Source organism: Nicotiana attenuata, chromosome 2 (genome assembly GCF_001879085.1).
Source record: "Nicotiana attenuata strain UT chromosome 2, NIATTr2, whole genome shotgun sequence".
Taxonomy (NCBI): domain Eukaryota; kingdom Viridiplantae; phylum Streptophyta; class Magnoliopsida; order Solanales; family Solanaceae; genus Nicotiana; species Nicotiana attenuata.
The window spans coordinates 74,007,314-74,025,479 of record NC_031990.1 but is presented as its reverse complement, the minus strand read 5'-3'; the positions used below and the strand labels follow the sequence as shown (position 1 = coordinate 74,025,479).

At 38.7% G+C, this 18,166-nt stretch overlaps 1 protein-coding gene across 2 annotated transcripts; it reads right to left on the bottom strand.

Moving 5' to 3' along the window:
- Positions 13,818–17,734, bottom strand: LOC109212625. 2 transcript variants are annotated; one of them, XM_019376299.1, is made up of 6 exons: positions 17,467–17,734; positions 16,416–16,670; positions 16,157–16,330; positions 15,913–16,019; positions 14,989–15,314; positions 13,818–14,631 (listed from the first exon to the last, which is right to left on the bottom strand). In XM_019376299.1, the coding sequence occupies exons 1-6, from the start codon at positions 17,614–17,616 to the stop codon at positions 14,048–14,050; spliced, it is 1,596 nt and encodes a 531-aa protein (XP_019231844.1). In that variant the 5' UTR covers positions 17,617–17,734; the 3' UTR covers positions 13,818–14,047. The 2 variants fall into 2 exon arrangements, with proteins under 2 accessions (XP_019231844.1, XP_019231838.1); XM_019376293.1 differs by having other exon boundaries at positions 16,416–16,673; positions 17,467–17,724.

Here is an 18,166-nt window from a genome sequence, read left to right as displayed (position 1 = left end):
GGACATTAGTGCAAGCAGAAACTGAATGCTATATCTGCTACAACTGAACATCAAGAGATGGAACAAAATGGAGAAATTAAAGGGGATACTATGAACAATGATGTAGAAATAATGGAAGAACCAATGGATGAGGCCATTTGCTTAAATGCTTTATCAGGGACTGAGGTTCCTAATACTATCATATTGAGGGGGGAGGCTAAAAGGAATAGAATTACTATTCTCCTAGACTCAGGAAGCACTCATAGCTTCTTGGACCTAGAAACTGCTAAAAAGATAGGGTGCACCATTAGTGATGCAGTCCTTATGAGAGTAACTGTGGCTAATGGAAATCACATTTTTAGCCTCCACACTTGCCCAAAGTTAAAATGGAAAATTCAAGGAGTGAAATTTGAAGACTCAGTCAGACTGGTGAGACTAGGAGGTAATGACATGATATTGGGAGGAGATTGGATGAAGGGACACAACCCTGTACTTTTAGATTTTGTAGAGTATAAGGTGCAGGTTACTCATAAGGGTAAAAGGGTAGAGTTGAAAGGAATCTACAGTCAAGCAGAACTGAAGAGCATGACAGTCACAGGAGTCAAACAGATGTTCAAGAAAGGGCAAGCTATATGGGCTCATTTATTTACCATAACAGCCCAGCCAGAATCAGGAAGTGTAGAGAAAGAAAAGATACCTGCGGCGATCTCTGAAGTCATTGCTGAATTCCCAGATGTGTTTGCTGAACCCAAAGGGCTGCCTCCCAAAAGAGCTCATGATCACCACATACCCCTGAAGAACAATGCCAATCCAGTTAGCTTGAGACCTTACAAGTACAATTACTTTCAAAAGAATGAGATAGAAAAACAAGTTAATGAGATGCTAAGTAATCAAATTATACAACCCAGCCATTCCCTATTTTCCTCCCCAATCTTATTGGTTAAAAAGAATGATGGTAGTTGGAGATTTTGCATTGACTATAAAGAATTGAATAAGTTGACTGTCAAAGATAAATTTCCTATACCACTTGTAGATGATTTAATGGATGAATTGAGTGGCTCTTCCATTTATTCTAAGATTGACCTTAGGGCTGGTTATCATCAAATCAGAATGAAGGAGACTGATATCTATAAGACTGCTTTCAGAACTCATATAGGTCATTATGAGTTCAAGGTCATGCCTTTTGGCCTAACTAATGCTCCTGCTACATTTCAGAGTCTTATGAATGATATGTTTAAGCCATTTCTCAGGAAATGTGTTTTAGTCTTCTTTGATGACATACTGGTCTATAGTCCTTCAGTCTATAGCCGAAGTATACACTTAAGACAAGTGCTGGTAATTTTGAGGCAAGAACAACTATTTGCCAAGTTATCTAAATGTTCATTTGGACAGGATAGTGTAGAGTATCTGGGGCATATTATTTCAGGAAGTGGGGTAGCTACAGATCCTGCCAAAATTGAAGCCATGACCAATTGGCCCAGGCCTAAATCTGTCAAAGAATTGAGAGGTTTCCTAGGGCTTACAGGATACTACAGAAGGTTTGTAAGGGCCTATGGCAATATTAGCAGACCTCTTACTGATCTATTGAGGAAGAATTCATTTCAGTGGTCTGATGAAGCAGAAGTAGCCTTTCAGCAGCTTAAAACAGCCATGTCAACAACCCCTATGTTAGCATTAGCTGACTTCACTAAAACCTTCATCATAGAGACAGATGCTTGTTCTACAGGAATGGGGGCAGTTCTATTACAGGAGGGCAGACCTATTTCTTACTTCAGCAAGGCTTTATCAATCAGAAATAGAAGCCTATCTACTTATGAGAAGGAATACCTGGTTGTACTAACTGCAGTAGAAAGGTGGAGACACTATCTAATGGGGGGCCATTTCATTATAAGAATTGATCATCAAAGCCTCAAATACCTATTGGAGCAGAACATTAATACAGCACTACAATAGAAAGGTCTAACTAAGTTACCGGGCTTAGATTATGAGGTTCAATATAAAAGAGGAAAAGAGAATAGAGTAGCAGATGCTTTATCCAGGAGACAGGAAGGTGACTTTACTTTGTGTGCCATTACCTCATCAGATCCTACTTGGATGCAAGAAGTATGTCAAAGCTATGAAGGTAACTCTGATGCACTACAACTGATAGCTGAGTTGATAGTAGACCCTTCTGGTAAACCTAAGCTCAATCTACAGCAAGGTATTATTAGGTTTGACAATAGAATTTGGGTGGGCAAAAGAACTAATTTGAGAACTAAGATATTTGAAACACTCCATCAATCCCCCTTGGGAGGACACTCTGGTCAATTGGGGACCTACAAGAGAGTTGGAATGGCATTCTACTGGCCAAACATGAAGACAGATATTTCCAAATGGGTATCTGAATGTGACACCTGTTAGAGGATGAAGAATGAGAATGTCCATTCTCCTGGTTTACTTCAGCCATTGCCAATACCTGAGATGCCTTGGCAAGACATAGCTATGGACTTTGTGGAAGGATTGCCTTCTTCTAATCATAAGGATGTAATCTTAGTGGTGGTGGATAGATTGACCAAATATGGCCATTTCTTGGCCTTAAAACATCCTTATACAGCTAAAGAAGTAGCTGAGGTATTCTTACAAGAGGTTTACAAGTTGCATGGGCTACCTAAGTCTATAGTCACTGACAGAGATTCTGTTTTCACCAGTCAATTATGGCAACAACTTTTCAGAGCTATGGGTACTAAGTTAACCATGTCAACAGCCTATCACCCTCAGTCGGATGGTCAGACATAAAGACTCAACCGTTGCCTAGAAGCCTACCTATGATCTATGGTTTTTGCTAATCCTAAAAAGTGGCTGAAATGGCTACCCTTGGCTGAATGGTGGTATAACATCAATTATCACAGTTCTCTACGAACTACTCCCTTCTAAGAACTTTATGGGTTTCCTCCTACACAGGTACCCCTAGGGTCATTACCTCAGTCAACACGGACAGAAGTGGGAGCTAATTTAGCTCTAAGACAACAGATGTTACTCAGCCTCAAAGACAACTTGGTACAAGCCCAGGCTCGCATGAAGCTTTATGCTGACAAGAATAGGTCGGAGAGGGTCTTAGAGGTAGGAGATTGGGTCTATCTACAACCATATTGACAGTCGTCTATTGCAGTTCGAAAGAATCTTAAGCTCAGTGCCAGATTCTTTGGGCCTTACAAGATTCTACAAAAGATAGGCAGTGTTGCTTACCATTTGGAGCTACCAGTGACTTCCCAGATCCATCCTATGTTTCACGTTTCCCAATTGAAGAAGCGAGTAGGACCGGAGGTGAATCCACAGCTTCAGCCTCCGATTTGTGATATGCATGGTCGGATACTGGTCCAACCCTTAGCAATCCTTGAACGCAAAATGGTTAAGGTCAATAATGTTGTCCAGGTAAAAGTGTTAGTTCACTGGATGAATCTCAGCCCAGACAAAGCCACATGGAAGGATTGAGGTTATATAAGGAGTCAATTTCCTGACTTTGTAGCTCAGCTTCGACCTTGAGGACAAGGTCAGTCTCTATGGGGGAGGTATTGTTACGAACACAGCTGAATTAGGAAAGGGGAGTGGAAATATCTAGAAGAAATGGGAAAGAGGCGTGTATATTAGGGTTTGCTGGAGTGAGTCACGTGAGCTACACATGTCTATTAATAGAATGGTGTCGTTGCATTCAGTAAAAGTGTCACGCCCCAAACCTGGGCCTGGACGTAACACGACACTCGGTGCCTGACTACATCTGACCGAGCGAACCAACTGGATAGCTGAATCAACATGTGTATCATAACATACTGAATGCGGAAGATAAACTAACACATGCTGATATACTGAAAGTCTGGATGGTATAAATCAAAGTGCGGAAATACTAATACAATTCTGAAACATATTTGTAGCCAACATAGCTTAATATGAAAAGCCTGCGACTCTGTCTAACTGTTACTCTAGTCTATGAAGCCTCTAATGAAGTACTGAAAGCACTGACTATCTGAAAATACTGAAGACTGTAAGGTAATGATAATGCCCCGAAAGAACTGGGGATCACCAAATAGCTGGTACGAGAATCCTAGCGCTCTGAATCATCAACCTGTAACTCATTACCTGCATCGTGAGATACAGGCCCCGGGCAAAAGAGACGTCAGTACATTTGAATTGCACTGGTATGTAATGCAACTAGAAGAAAGAACTATAAAGGCTGAAACTGAAACTGAGCTGATAACTGAGAATTGATAATTGATACTGAAATGATAACTATTGAAACAGAAACTGAAACGATAACTGATAGCTGATAACTGATAACTAAAATGATAACTGATAACTGAAATGATAACTGATAACTGATAACTCATAATTGATAACTAAAATGATAACTGATAACTGAACTGATAACTGATAACTGATAACTGAACTGATAACTGGTAACTGAAATGATAACTAATAACTGAACTGAACAAAGGAAGTAAGGATATGAATACTCCCTCTTCTGAATGATGAACAACCTGTTTATCTGAATAATAAACTGCGGCCTCAGGCCCAATATATATGTGCACAACTGCGGCCTCGGGCCCAAGTATACGTATACATAACTACGACCTCAGGTCCAAAATGCATAAAGCATAAACTGCGACCTCAGGCCCAAAGATGCATAAAGCATAAACTGCGGCCTCAAGCCCAAAGATGCATAAAGCATAAACTGCAGCCTCAGGCCCAAATACAGGTGTTCAACATTCAAGAACTGAGAATCAAACTGCAATACATGATAGTGAAATACTGAATCATACTAAGTTACATGATACTGGAATACTGGATCACACTGAGTTACATAATACTGAAATACGGAATAGGACTAGACTGAGACATGTATTCTTGAACTGATTATGCACACTGAAACTTCAACTGTTTATGGCATAATGAGTAATCTATACTAAGACCCGGGGGTATCAAACCCAAGTCTATATTGAATACGCACTGAGCTCACAACGTTCAAAATGAAAGTGGTGAGCGAGTTATGAAGCTAGAGAATAGAAGTTCTGCAACTATTCAAGGGACTAGGCTTAACTATATTTCTGAGGCAATTAGTAACGTGGTAAAAGAAACGTAGTGTAGGGAGAATCATTAACATTCCCAAACATAGAGAGTTAGCCTCACATACCTTAACTTCCTGCTCTTGAGCGTAATACAACATTCGCCAACCCTTTTAACTTTAATCTATATCAAGACAAGTCAAAGGGATTCCATATGAGCAATAATTCTGTTGTTTTAGTCGCTTAAGCATTTTCTCAAACACTTGGTGACATAAAGCTTCATGGTCCTTATTAATGGTGTCTCTACACCCAATAACCCATTCTTTTGTTCCTAGATAAATTCTAAAGTCTCAAATGGTTATAATCAACATTATTCTTTATCACCCATAAAGTAAACAACACCCTTAACCAATAATCAACAATCAACACCCCAAACCTATAATCGTTCATGTTTTTCTATCAAACCCATCAACTTATATCTCATGAACTAGGGTTTAAAATTATTAAACCAATGCTAGAATCAATTAAAGGGTGAAGACATTACCTTTTTGAAGTTCAAACCCTTTGAATTCGAGTTCTAGGCTTCCTTCTCTCAACAATGATGTCCCAATCGAATATCTAATAATATGGAGGGTTTACCCATGTTAATAAGATGTTGAGAAATTTAAATTAACTTAGAATTACCATTAAAACTTACCTTGGGTGGTGGAAGGACCCTTAAGGAGTTAGGTTTTTTGACAGTTTTCCTTTCTAGAGCAAGTTTTTATGTTTTGGGGCTGGAGGGGACGTAATATGGCTTTAAAACGACCCCCCACGAGCGCGACCACGCTCCTTGAGACCTGACCGCGCTACTGACCGCGCAAAACGGCAGTAACACTGCCTCAAAAGAAGCGCGGTCGCGCTATGGGCGCGCTACCGGGCGCGCATATCGCATACTGTTCTCTAAAACGCGCATAACTTTTTTCATAGAGATCCGTTCGGGCTCCGTAATATATTGTTGGAAAGCTATTCAAAGGCATACAACTTTAATGCTTTGAGTTTTTCCAATTTCCTTACATATTTTCACTAAACTCTGCTGGAAGACGCACCTTCTGCAAACTTAGTCGATTTTGTCAAATCTTATACACCTCACTCTCCGTCTTGATTCCAAAACAACTATTTTTATCCATACTCATCCCGATAGGACTTCATATATCTAAAATATCAAATTAATACCCATTTAATATGTCCACACCTTGTCCGAATGTACGGGATGTTACATTATCTCCCCCTTGGGATCATTCGTCCTCGAATGATTGTCCTGACTGTAACTTCTACTAAATCTGAACCTTAAACGGGTCTGGTGGAAACATGAACTTCCATTAACACTTGCATACTAAACATAATGACTACATGATTACTGAACTGTTGAGATACTGAACTGAATGACTACTGCATTGACTGAATATTGGTCTGCCATGGATATGTGAATACTGAACTAACATGGATATATGAATATTGAACTGGCACAAATATTTGAGTAATCTGAGTACTAAGCTGGCATGAATGTCTAAGTATTGGACTAACATGAGTAGCTGGGTAGTGAACTGACATGAGTATCTGAGTACTGAACTGACATGAGTATCTGAGTACTGAACTGACATGAGTATCTGAGTACTGAACTGACATAAGTATCTGAGTACTGGAAACTTGGATGTTATAACATGACACGTGAAATACTGGTTGTACCACCGCTAATTCTGGTGGCAACTCCAACTCATAAGCTAATTGACCGATCCTTCGCAAGATTCTATATGGCCTAATATAGCAGGGACTATGCTTCCCCTTCTTCCCAAATCTCATAAGGCCTTTCATAGGCGAAACTTTTAGAAACACCCAATCATCAACTTGAAACTCTAGGTCTCTATGCCGCACGTTCGAATAGGACTTTTGGCGGCTCAGAATCATCTTCAAACGCTCTTGAATCAACTTAACTTTCTCTATAGTCTGATAGACCAAATTTGGTCCCAACAACTCTTCTTCACCAACTTTGAACCAACCAATTGGTTATCTACACCTTCGTCCATATAGAGTCTCGCACGTGCCATCTTGATACTAGAATGGTAGGTGTTATTATTAGCAAGGTCAATGAGAGGTATGTGATCATCCCAATTACTTTTAACATCAGGGACATATCCTCAACTGTTTGAATAATGCGCTCTGCCTGGCCATCTTTCTGAGGATGAAAAACTTGTGCCTAATCCTTTCTGAAAGAACTTCTAAAAGTTCATTTTAAACTGAGCACCACAATCCGAAATGATGGACAACGGAGTCCCATATATCAGAAGATTTCCTGAAATGTACAACTTGGTATAATCTTCTACTGAATCTGTAGTTTTTACTGGCAAGAAGTGTGCTGACTTGGTAAGTCGATTTACAATCATCCAATCAAATCATGCTTTTAAAATGAGCAAGGTAATCCTGTTATAAATTTCATATTTACCATCTCCACTCAAAATATGTGTATTCTGTGATGAAACACTAGGCTTTCTGCTGCTCGACTTTCACTTGCTGACAATTCGGACAATTGGCCACAAAGTCTGCGATGTCCTTTTTCATGTCGTTCCACTAATAAATATCCTTAAGACCATGATACATCTTTGGGAAACCTGGATGGAAAGAATACCTGGAATTATGGGCTTCTAACATGATCTCCCTTTTTAAGTCCATCTATGTCTGGAACACACAATCTGTCTTGGTACCTTAAAGTACCATCATCTCCCTCTTATTCAAAAGACATCGTCTTATACTTGTGAATCTCCTCTTTCAACTGCAACACGTAGGGATCATCAATTATTTCTCCTTCTCTACGGCTACTAAGGGGGAACAAGTCTAGACAACAACTCTGCTATCTTTGGAGTACGCAGATTGAACTCCTAGCTAGGCTAAGCGGTGAAATTCTTTCACCAGAGTTGTCTTATCTACCTCAATCATGAGTTATACTTCCCACACTTGATTATCTTCTTAAGCACTTCCTGAAAACACTTATATCATTGTTTCGAGCTAAGTCTTTGACCAGTACTCTGAAGACTAGAGTCTCGTGCAATGGCATTACCCTCGTGACACATAAATAAGCATGATTTTATAGCTTTTCTGTGATCACTTTATCATCAATAACTAATCTTGGTGATCATTCTACTCACTTTGTGTTTCTCACACATGCTATACATAATCCCTTTGGTAATTATACAATTTTCCCTCATTACTGAACTGATTTTCTTTTTTCATATCCCATTCTAACTATTCGGGTTTCAAATCTCTAACTGCACTTACTGATGGTTTTCACATCACCCCTTAGACCAAAAGGTCTTATACTTGCGGATCCTTCTCTTTTTGTTGGGATCCAAATAACTTTCCTTATCTTCTGCAGCTCTTTGCACTCTACGTCAATGACGAATCATCTTCCAACTTACTTCTGAAAATCTTTCTTACTAGGAAAAACTAAATTATTCACTTAACGGAAAGCTAACATATTCACAGCTATCATACACAATCTTAATAATTTAACTCTGCTTACAACGTCAATCCTGGAGAAACCACATTACGATAATTCCTAAAGGCTATTCTTCTATAGTTTGTGCTCTCACTGCTAGCTGATTTTTCCCCCCACTGCCACTATAATACGGGTTTAACTTAAACTCTTTAAGTTCTAACACACGTTTAGTATTTCAAACTGTCATCCACTCTCTAGAGTTAACATGGCTAAGTGAATCAAATTGTACCTCTACTAGCACTGCTGAAATTGCTAATTCACTGTATCAACTCAAAACTTACTTATTGTTCTTTTACTAACCACATGCTAGCATCATATTTTCTTGCTCTGCTTTGAATAACTAAAGTGAAGGATAAGGTTATTCTAACTTCCCTCACCATCCGGCCCTGTTCTACGGTCGCATACTATCCCTTTTTTTTTCTTCTAAACTATGTGCATGGATCACACTTAGGGAATTCATCTGCCTTAAATGAAATTGGAATATCTAACCCCAAACTTTCTATACAATACTAAATCATATCATACTATAAACATCCCGGGTAATCACTTAGTCACATAACCTAAGGGGAAACTGCCATATCTTTTATCTTACATCAATAGCTGCTTCTTATAGTAGCTTACTAACGTGGTACTTCTAGTTCTGATTTGAATAAATATGAACAATTTAAAATCGTTCCCTGAAATTCACTATTGGCTGCTCTTGGTTCTCCTTTCATATATCATATCTTTGGTAATAACAAACGTTTCTGACTCCTAGGTATTTTACCCTTAGGCTCTTTTCTGTCCAAAACTATAGTGACCAATGTTAGGGTCTGACATCTGAACTATCATCATCCAACTTATGGCTCCATTTCCAAGAATTAAATGAAGTTGTTCTAGGAGGTAAAACACATACGAGTACACTACCATGTACAAACTTATCCTTCAAAGTATACCATCATCTGATAAATCACTTCTTGCACCATCCGGTGAGTCTTGGTCTTAATCCAGACCTAAAATATGTGAATATTTCGCTACAATCACTGTTACTTGCATTTTCTTTTAGCACCCATAGGCATTACTGTATACTCACCAGTCACCAGAATTTTGATACACTGAGAATTGGAGATCTGGCAACTGAATAACTGATAACTAGTATCCTGAATAACCATAAACTTGCTAACTGAAAGATTGTATAACTGGTAACTGAGATTAACTGATAACCATAAGACATGATAATTGCTTTTGTACTTTCTGATAAGGTTATGCTCTGATCTGTACTACTGTCCATTGCATCCCACTTTTAACATCCTCTCAAGTCTCATATTTACCAACCTGTACTCCATAATTATACCCCAATGGGAAATTATCCTCTCTAGGACCTTAGGTTTCTCCTGCGCATCGCTTGGGTATCCAATACGTTTGGAATTCGATAGGAGGAGAAGGTTAACTATTGCTCTAAGCTTCGTGGCACGATCTAGAGTAGAAAGAAATAAGACAATCCTGGATGTCTTGGTAGTTAACCGTTTATATGAGTGGCCGGCACACACATATAAAGGAAACTCCACTGGACACGGCTTCATAGACTCCCTAGGAAACTTGAACCTAGTGCTCTGATACCAAGCTTTGTCACGCCCCGAAACTGAGCCTGGACGTAACACGGCACTCGGTGCATGACTACATCTGACCGAGCAAACCAACTAGCTGGCTGAATCAACATGTGGTATCATAACATACTAAATGCGGAAGATAAACTAACACATGCTGATATACTGAAAGTCTGGATGGTATAAATCAAAGTGCGGAAATACTAATACAATTCTGAAACATATTTGTAGCCAACATAGCTTAATAAGAAAAGCCTGCGACTCTGTCTAACTGTTCTCTAGTCTATGAAGCCTCTAGTGAAGTACTGAAAGCACTGACTATCTGAAAATACTGAAGACTGTAAGGTAATGATAATGCCCGGAAAGAACTGGGGATCACCAAATAGCTGGTACGAGAATCCTAGCACTCTGAATCATCAACCTGTAAATCATTACCTGCATCGTGAGATGCAGGCCCCGGGAAAAAGGGACGTCAGTACATTTGAATTGCACTGGTGTGTAATGCAACTGAAAGAAAGAATTATAAAGGCTGAAACTGAAATTGGGCTGATAACTGAGAATTGATAATTGATACTGAAATGATAACTATTGAAATAGAAACCGAAACGATAACTGATAACTAAAATGATAACTGATAACTGATAACTGAAATAATAACTAATAACTGAACCGATAACTGATAATTGATACCTAAAATGATAACTGATAACTGATAACTGAACTGATAACTGGTAACTGAAATGATAACTAATAACTGAACTGAACTGATAACCGGTAACTGAAATGATAACTAATAACTGAACTGAACAAAGGAAGTAAGGATATGAATACTCCCTCTTCTGAATGATGAACAACCTGTTTATCTGAATAATAAACTACGACCTCAGGCCCAATATATATATGTGCACAATTGCGGTCTCGGGCCCAAGTATACGTATACATAACTACGACCTCAGGTCCTAAATGCATAAAGCATAAACTGCGACCTCAGGCCCAAAGATGCATAAGCATAAACTGCGGCCTCAGGCCCAAATACATATGTTCAACATTCAGGAACTGAGAATCAAACTGCAATACATGATAGTGAAATACTGAATCATACTGAGTTACGTGATACTGGAATACTGGATCACAGTGAGTTACATAATACTGGAATACTGAATAGGACTAGACTAAGACATGTATTCTTGAACTGATTATGAACACTGAAGCTTCAACTATTTATGGTATACTGAGTAATCTATACTAAGACTCGGGGGCATCAAACCCAAGTCTATATTGAATACGCACTAAGCTCACAACATTCAGAATGAAAGTGGTGAACGAGTTATGAAGCTAGAGAATAGAAGTTCTGCAACTATTCAAGGGACTAGGCTTAACTATATTTCTGAGGCAATTAGTAATGTGGTAAAAGAAACGTAGTGTGGGGAGAATCATTAACATTCCCAAACATAGAGAGTTAGCCTCACATACCTTAACTTCCTGCTCTTGAGCGTAATACAACATTCGCCAACCCTTTTAACTTTAATCTATATCAATACAAGTCAAAGGGATTCCATATTAGCAATAATTCTCATGTTTTAGTCGCTTAAGCATTTTCTCAAACACTTGGTGATATAAAGTTTCATAGTCCTTATTAATGGTGTCTCTACACCCAATAACCCTTTCTCTTGTTCCTAGATAAATTTTAAAGTCTCAAATGGTTATAATCAACATTATTCTTTATCACCCATAAAGTAAACAACACCCTTAACCAATAATCAACAATCAACACCCCAAACCTATAATCGTTCATGTTTTTCTATCAAACCCATCAACTCATATCTCATGAACTAGGGTTTAAAATCATTAAACCAATGCTAGAATCAATTAAAGGGTGAAGACATTACCTTTTTGAAGTTCAAACCCTTTGAATTCGAGTTCTAGGCTTCCTTCTCTCAACAATGATGTCCCAATCGAATATCTAATGATATGGAGGTTTTACCCATGTTAATAAGATGTTGAGAAATTGAAATTAACTTAGAATTACCATTAAAACTTACCTTGGGTGGTGGAAGGACCCTTAAGGAGTTAGGTTTTTGAGAGTTCCCCTTTCTAAAGCAAGTTTTTATGTTTTGGGGCTGTGGGGGACGAAATATGGCTTTAAAACGATCCCCCACGAGCGAGCCCGCACTCCTGGAGACCTGACCGCGCTACTGACCGCGCAAAACGGCAGTAACACTGCCTCAAAAGAAGCGGGGTCGCGCTATGGGCGCGCTACCGGGCGCGCATATCACATACTGTTCTCTAAAACGCGCATAACTTTTTGTACAGAGATCCGTTCGGGCTCCATAATATATCGTTGGAGAGCTATTTCAAAGGCCTACAACTTTCATGCTTTGAGTTTCCAAATTCCTTACACATTTTCACTAAACTCTGCTGAAGACGGACCTTCTGCAAACTTAGTCGATTTTGTCAAATCTTATACACCTCACTCTCCGTATTGATTCCAAAACAACTATTTTTACGCATACTCATCCCGCTAGGACTTCATATGTCTAAAATATCAAATTATTACCCATTTAATATGTCCACACCTAGTCCGAATGTACGAGATGTTACAAAAAGTGAACGGTCGAGATTCAAAACCTTAGTTACAATCCAAGGGTTGAGATTAGACTTCAACATATTAAATAAAATCGTTGAAGAACTTTCAGAAGCAGTTATAATTCTGGTAAACTCCTAACTACTTCTCATTCTCTCTTCTCACTTCTCATTTCTCTCCCTCTTCCTCACTCCTCTTCTTCCTTCTCTAATTTCAGGTAACCGCCATTGGAGCAGCTGATTAGAGCTCATTAGTTTAACTACTATATTACATTCTTCTGTACAATTGAGTGTAATTTGGATTCTTCTATCAATAATACACACATTTGCTGCTTCTATAATTTCCTAATCTAGTATATTACAGTCAAATTGGCTAGTTGTTGTGTATTCATTCAATGTCAAAAATATTATAGGGTACAGTGCAAGAAGGAACTCACTATGCCACAAGGAGAGACAATAGAATGAAGAAAGGACTAATCAAACCCAATTCCATCAAGGCAACAACCCGGAAGTTTTAACACGCGTCCCTTTTTTGCAGAAGAGAATTAAAAAAGAGAAATAAAACTTCTTACCATATAGAAAAAGAAAATTATGGAGTTTAGAAGCCTTCTAAATGGCCAAGCCTATCGAAAATTGGTCAGCCAAAACTAAACACTCTCTTTGGGCGTTGGCTACACGGAACAAATAATAACTGAAATTTTTAGAACTTGCCAAAAATTAGTAATGGAAAAATATGAACTTTTACTTTTTGGGACGAATCAAGTCTATCGAAAGTCCGATTAACTTCTGTTTACTAATCCTCGAGTATAGATAGCGTCAATAATGAGAATATGCAATCTATCACAAGAAAGTGATGTGTGCATAGAGTTATTCTAAGAGAAAATCTTACCAGTCACAAACTATACCAGTATCGTCCCTTATATCCAACACCACCAAAATTATCCCTCATATCCCGATCCATTAAATGAATGACTTCACCACGAGCTTCTATGCCTTGGCCAAAAGTTTTGGCACGAAATTACAAATGTCTCTCGTCCTAAAAAAAATTGGGCTTGTGACTACCATCCGATGCATATTTGGAGAACTTTTAGAAAAAAATCATGAAAGAATGTCAACAAGAAATATTTGAGCCACTTGCAGAACATTATACGTTGGTACCAACAAAAAAAGAAGATGATTGAACTACCTGCACAACATCTAAACTCTAAAGACTTGATAACATGTCAAATTCAAAAGTCACTATAGCTAAGCAGTGTCTTCGAGAGCACGAAGACTTGTTATATACAAGATTAACTTCCCCATCCTTTCGGATGATGATGACTAAGCAGATGCTATCTAGCTTGGTACTCGGAATCTTCATAGATATTGAACAAAAACTGAGGCAGTGATGCTATCCTTGGCAGATTCATCAACAACTCCCCTACGGAGTCTTTTCTCGACATTGACGGAGTTGGATCATTTGATTTATCCTCTGTTGTAGAAGGATCTTCAACCTTTTTTACACTTGCTGCTACGGGGAAGAAACTCAATTCATCAGTTCTATTTCCTTCATCAGCAACATAACCTGAATTCTCACTCTTATGAGCTGTTGCAGGATCCTTCTGAATAAGACAGCACAGAGAATTCACCCTTGACATGAGGGATTTCTCATCTGACTCTGGCATATTCTGAGTGTCACTAAACAAGCACCTCGAGATATCTTCCAGAATCTGCAAGCTTTGCCATTCATCACTTGACAGGTTGATGACTTCAGATGTACCCTGCTCGGAGAAACGTTGTTCAAAGTGGCTCACTAAATCTTTCATTGACATGGAAGGATGAAGACCAGGCACTTTGAGCTGCTCCAGGTTACTGAGACCTTTCAATTTCTCCATATCTCTACTCATCACATCTTGAGTTGCCCTTGTATCCATCACTGCAGGTTACATGACAGTAAAACTAATTAAAACAGATTCAAGACCAGCAAACCTCCATAATGGTTGCTTGTGTGGGTAACTAGCATTAGTTCAGGATCAGTTAGATGCATCTTAGAGCATCAACATAATTTGTAAGTGTCAATGGTCCTTAGATGCTAAGTTGAAGTAACTAACGAGAACTGTAGCGACAGAAAAAGAATGTAATATATTAAATAAAACCAGGACCCGAACAACAAAACTTTAAGAAAAACAAATAAGAAGTATGGCGTCCTCAAAGATGAATCAAACAGAAAAATCCAACTTGTTACAAGGCTCGGGTTCCTACCCAAACGAATATTATTAATATATATTATTACCTGAGATTGGCGAACGTCTCTCTGGAGGAACACCTTCCAATGGTCTTCTAACAACATCTTGCTCAGCCTTTGAGGTAGAACAATAGGCTCCTGAAGGTGAGGCAGAACCTTGCAAGTTGAGAAAGGGGGTATTTTTCTCATTATTCAGATTAAATTCTGAATCAGCTACATTTGGGTCTTCAAATACTGAAATTCTGGATTCGAAATATGGAGAATCTAGCGTAATCTCTGGTTGTTGACTTAGGAAGTTAAGACGAGGATCACACTGAATGAGCTTTTCAAAATGCTTTCCCATCAACCCCGGTGGACACTGTAAGTAATGTTGCCTAAAAAGGAAAACATAAAAATGGGGTTTAACATCAAAACTGAACCACGTTAACGATAATGGTCAAGGAAATGCTACAAAATTGCGAACATAAATAGGTGTAATGCCTCACTAAGCAGGCTTATAACAGCAGTGCCATTAAATCAAGTCCATGCAAAGACTTAAAACTTATAAATCCTCTGGACTACTGCTGCTGCAAAAAATGGGGGTTCGGTGGCTGCACTAGGCTGCTATTTAACTTCATAGAGTAAATAGAGGTAGAATAATCCTAGTGAAAAGTTTCCGACATCCAAAGGAAAAAAAGGCATAAAGAGGCCCAACATAATCCGCAAAGTTTCTCAAACTCCAGATGTCAACATGAAATCAGTAATGACTCACTTTAGGACTTAAAGTACACAGTTTCCGAGGAGGTCGCAATTAAGTTTCAGTTATTATCTTGGTACTTTCTTACTCCTAGCAACCGGCTAAAATAAGCAACCGAAGAGTACTTGGTGCCCAGGGAAAAAAAGGAATATTAGTTAAAACAACAACTATAAGTTCTGGTTCATACAGAAAGCAAGATAAATCGCTAATGACTAAAAACAAGATCAGAAACATACTTGTGTATGCTAGCCTGTCCTCCAGTAAAATCAGACGTTGCTTGCCACAGAGTATGCTTCCTGGGTTGTGGATTTGTTTCCCTGAAGAAAAGAGGTTGTCTTGCTAGCTGCAACACAAGAATCCCTTAGTCCTTTCATCACCTTAAGGACAATGAAAAGAGTTGCAAAAATACATTTGGCAATTCTTATATAGCATATAGTTTAACAATAACAGCAGCAAAAGAGACGACCCATTAGCACTTACCACTACGTCTAGAGTTCCAGGTCCATCATCTGCGTAATTTGCCTTCAGACCCATAATATCGGACCACTGGATTTCTATCTTATTCTTGAGACCGCCGTCAAGGACTTCCCAGACAAGTTTATGCTTCGCAAAGTAACATTTTGCTACTAAATCCCCTTCATATCTTGACTTATACTGCACACATAACAGAATTCCAATCACTACTAGTACTTCTAAACTGCAATTTGTAAATTACATATTATTCTCGAAACTAAAATACCTCCCAGCTCCCAATTCTCAGGACTGAGGCAGGAAAGTTTGAAGCCTTTAGTTTTTCAGTAGTTACAGAGTTTCCTTTCTGCTCCTTCTTCCCATGGTTTCCCACCTTGGGGTTGCTTCCCTGGGAAAGCTTCATCTGGATCAAATCCAACAGCGATGGGCTCTTCCGCAGCCTCAAACCTAATGGACTGGGCTCATCTAGCGGGTTGTACTGCGATGGTGGTACTGGGAAAGCGTCAGCTCCTACACTCAACTGCTGCTATAGCAAAAAGATCCGGATTCAGGTAAGCTAATCATACAATAAGCGTCACAGGAATCACCTTAAAGCAGTATAAAAAGGCATAGCCAGTAATAATACATCAGTAAGCATGAATCTACTACTTATACCCAATTAGACCAATGGTAAAACATGAATCTACTACTTATACCCAATTAGACCAATGGTAAAACTTACACACACCCGATATTTACACCAACCCATTGATTATATGTCATATATATTCACAAACACTCTTATCACTACACCATAGTTAATTAATACATGTTTTCACCTTAATTTATATTTAACCATGATAAATTAGTATGATTTGGTGTAAACACGGGATAAGTTTTTACTGTCATTCTGCTACACCTTTTTGTATTTACAAACTCTTTAATCTTGACATCCTATTTGTCATTAATTTCCCTTAATTGACTTACCCAAGGAATAATGACATGGCATGTTGAATAAGGCTAATGCTAAAGCCAATTTGATATATTGTTTATACTATTAAGCTTATATCTGGAAAATCCTTTTTTAAAGCTCGTGTCCGCGCAACAGCGGAAGGAGTAAACTCTATCTGTTATTGTTCTAAAAAGCAAGCAAAGCACAAACACTAAAAACAGTAGAAAATTGAAACAACAAACAGGCACAGAAGAGGGAAAAAAACATCTCCGGGAAACAAAATAGCAAAAAGCGTGAGTACATGTTTGTAAATATGCAAATACAAGTAATACAGAAACTCAGTATGTGGAATAGAACAAACAGGGAGATAAGGAAAAAGAAAACAAACTTGGAGAGAAGAGGAAAGCTTTGATCGCTTGTTGAGTGGGCCGTGTGCTTCATCCAAATCATCCTCTATTTCCAGCTTCACCACCGCCGTTTTCCCCTTCCGCCACTGCAACTCCGGCAACACTTCAACAGTATTCATCAATTGAACCATAGTTGAAAAAACGAAGAATTAATCAAACAAAAACCAATATATCAAAGCCGTACGAGTCGGACCAGAAGAAGAGAAATCAAATTTCGTCTTTACTGCTAGCTACCTTAATTATAGAGTCCCAATATATATTATTTTTATATGGCCTATATTTTTTATAACACGTGTCAATTTCACGCGCTTGTACTCCACTCCACCTCGAATGTGCTGGAGGCACGTGAGAGTTTTTGGATAAAATGCTGACTCGGCGCAAACTGGGGAAGGTTCGAGTTTCGGCTAGTGGGAACGGCTGCGATGGGGCAAAGTGACACGTGGAAGAATCTAACGGTGGATGACACGTAAGAGGCTGAATTGGATGTGTTAGATGGGCTGCGTTGTGGATAATGTTTTGGATTCATTGCTTTTTAATTTGGGATTTTATATATTTTTTCTTGTCGGTATTCGGATGACGGAATAAACACGCGTGCACCTACTTCCTACCTCTTTCCTTTCATAATTACGGCGGCTTTATAACTCACGCGCTGTATTTATAAGACCAATCATTAATGATTTT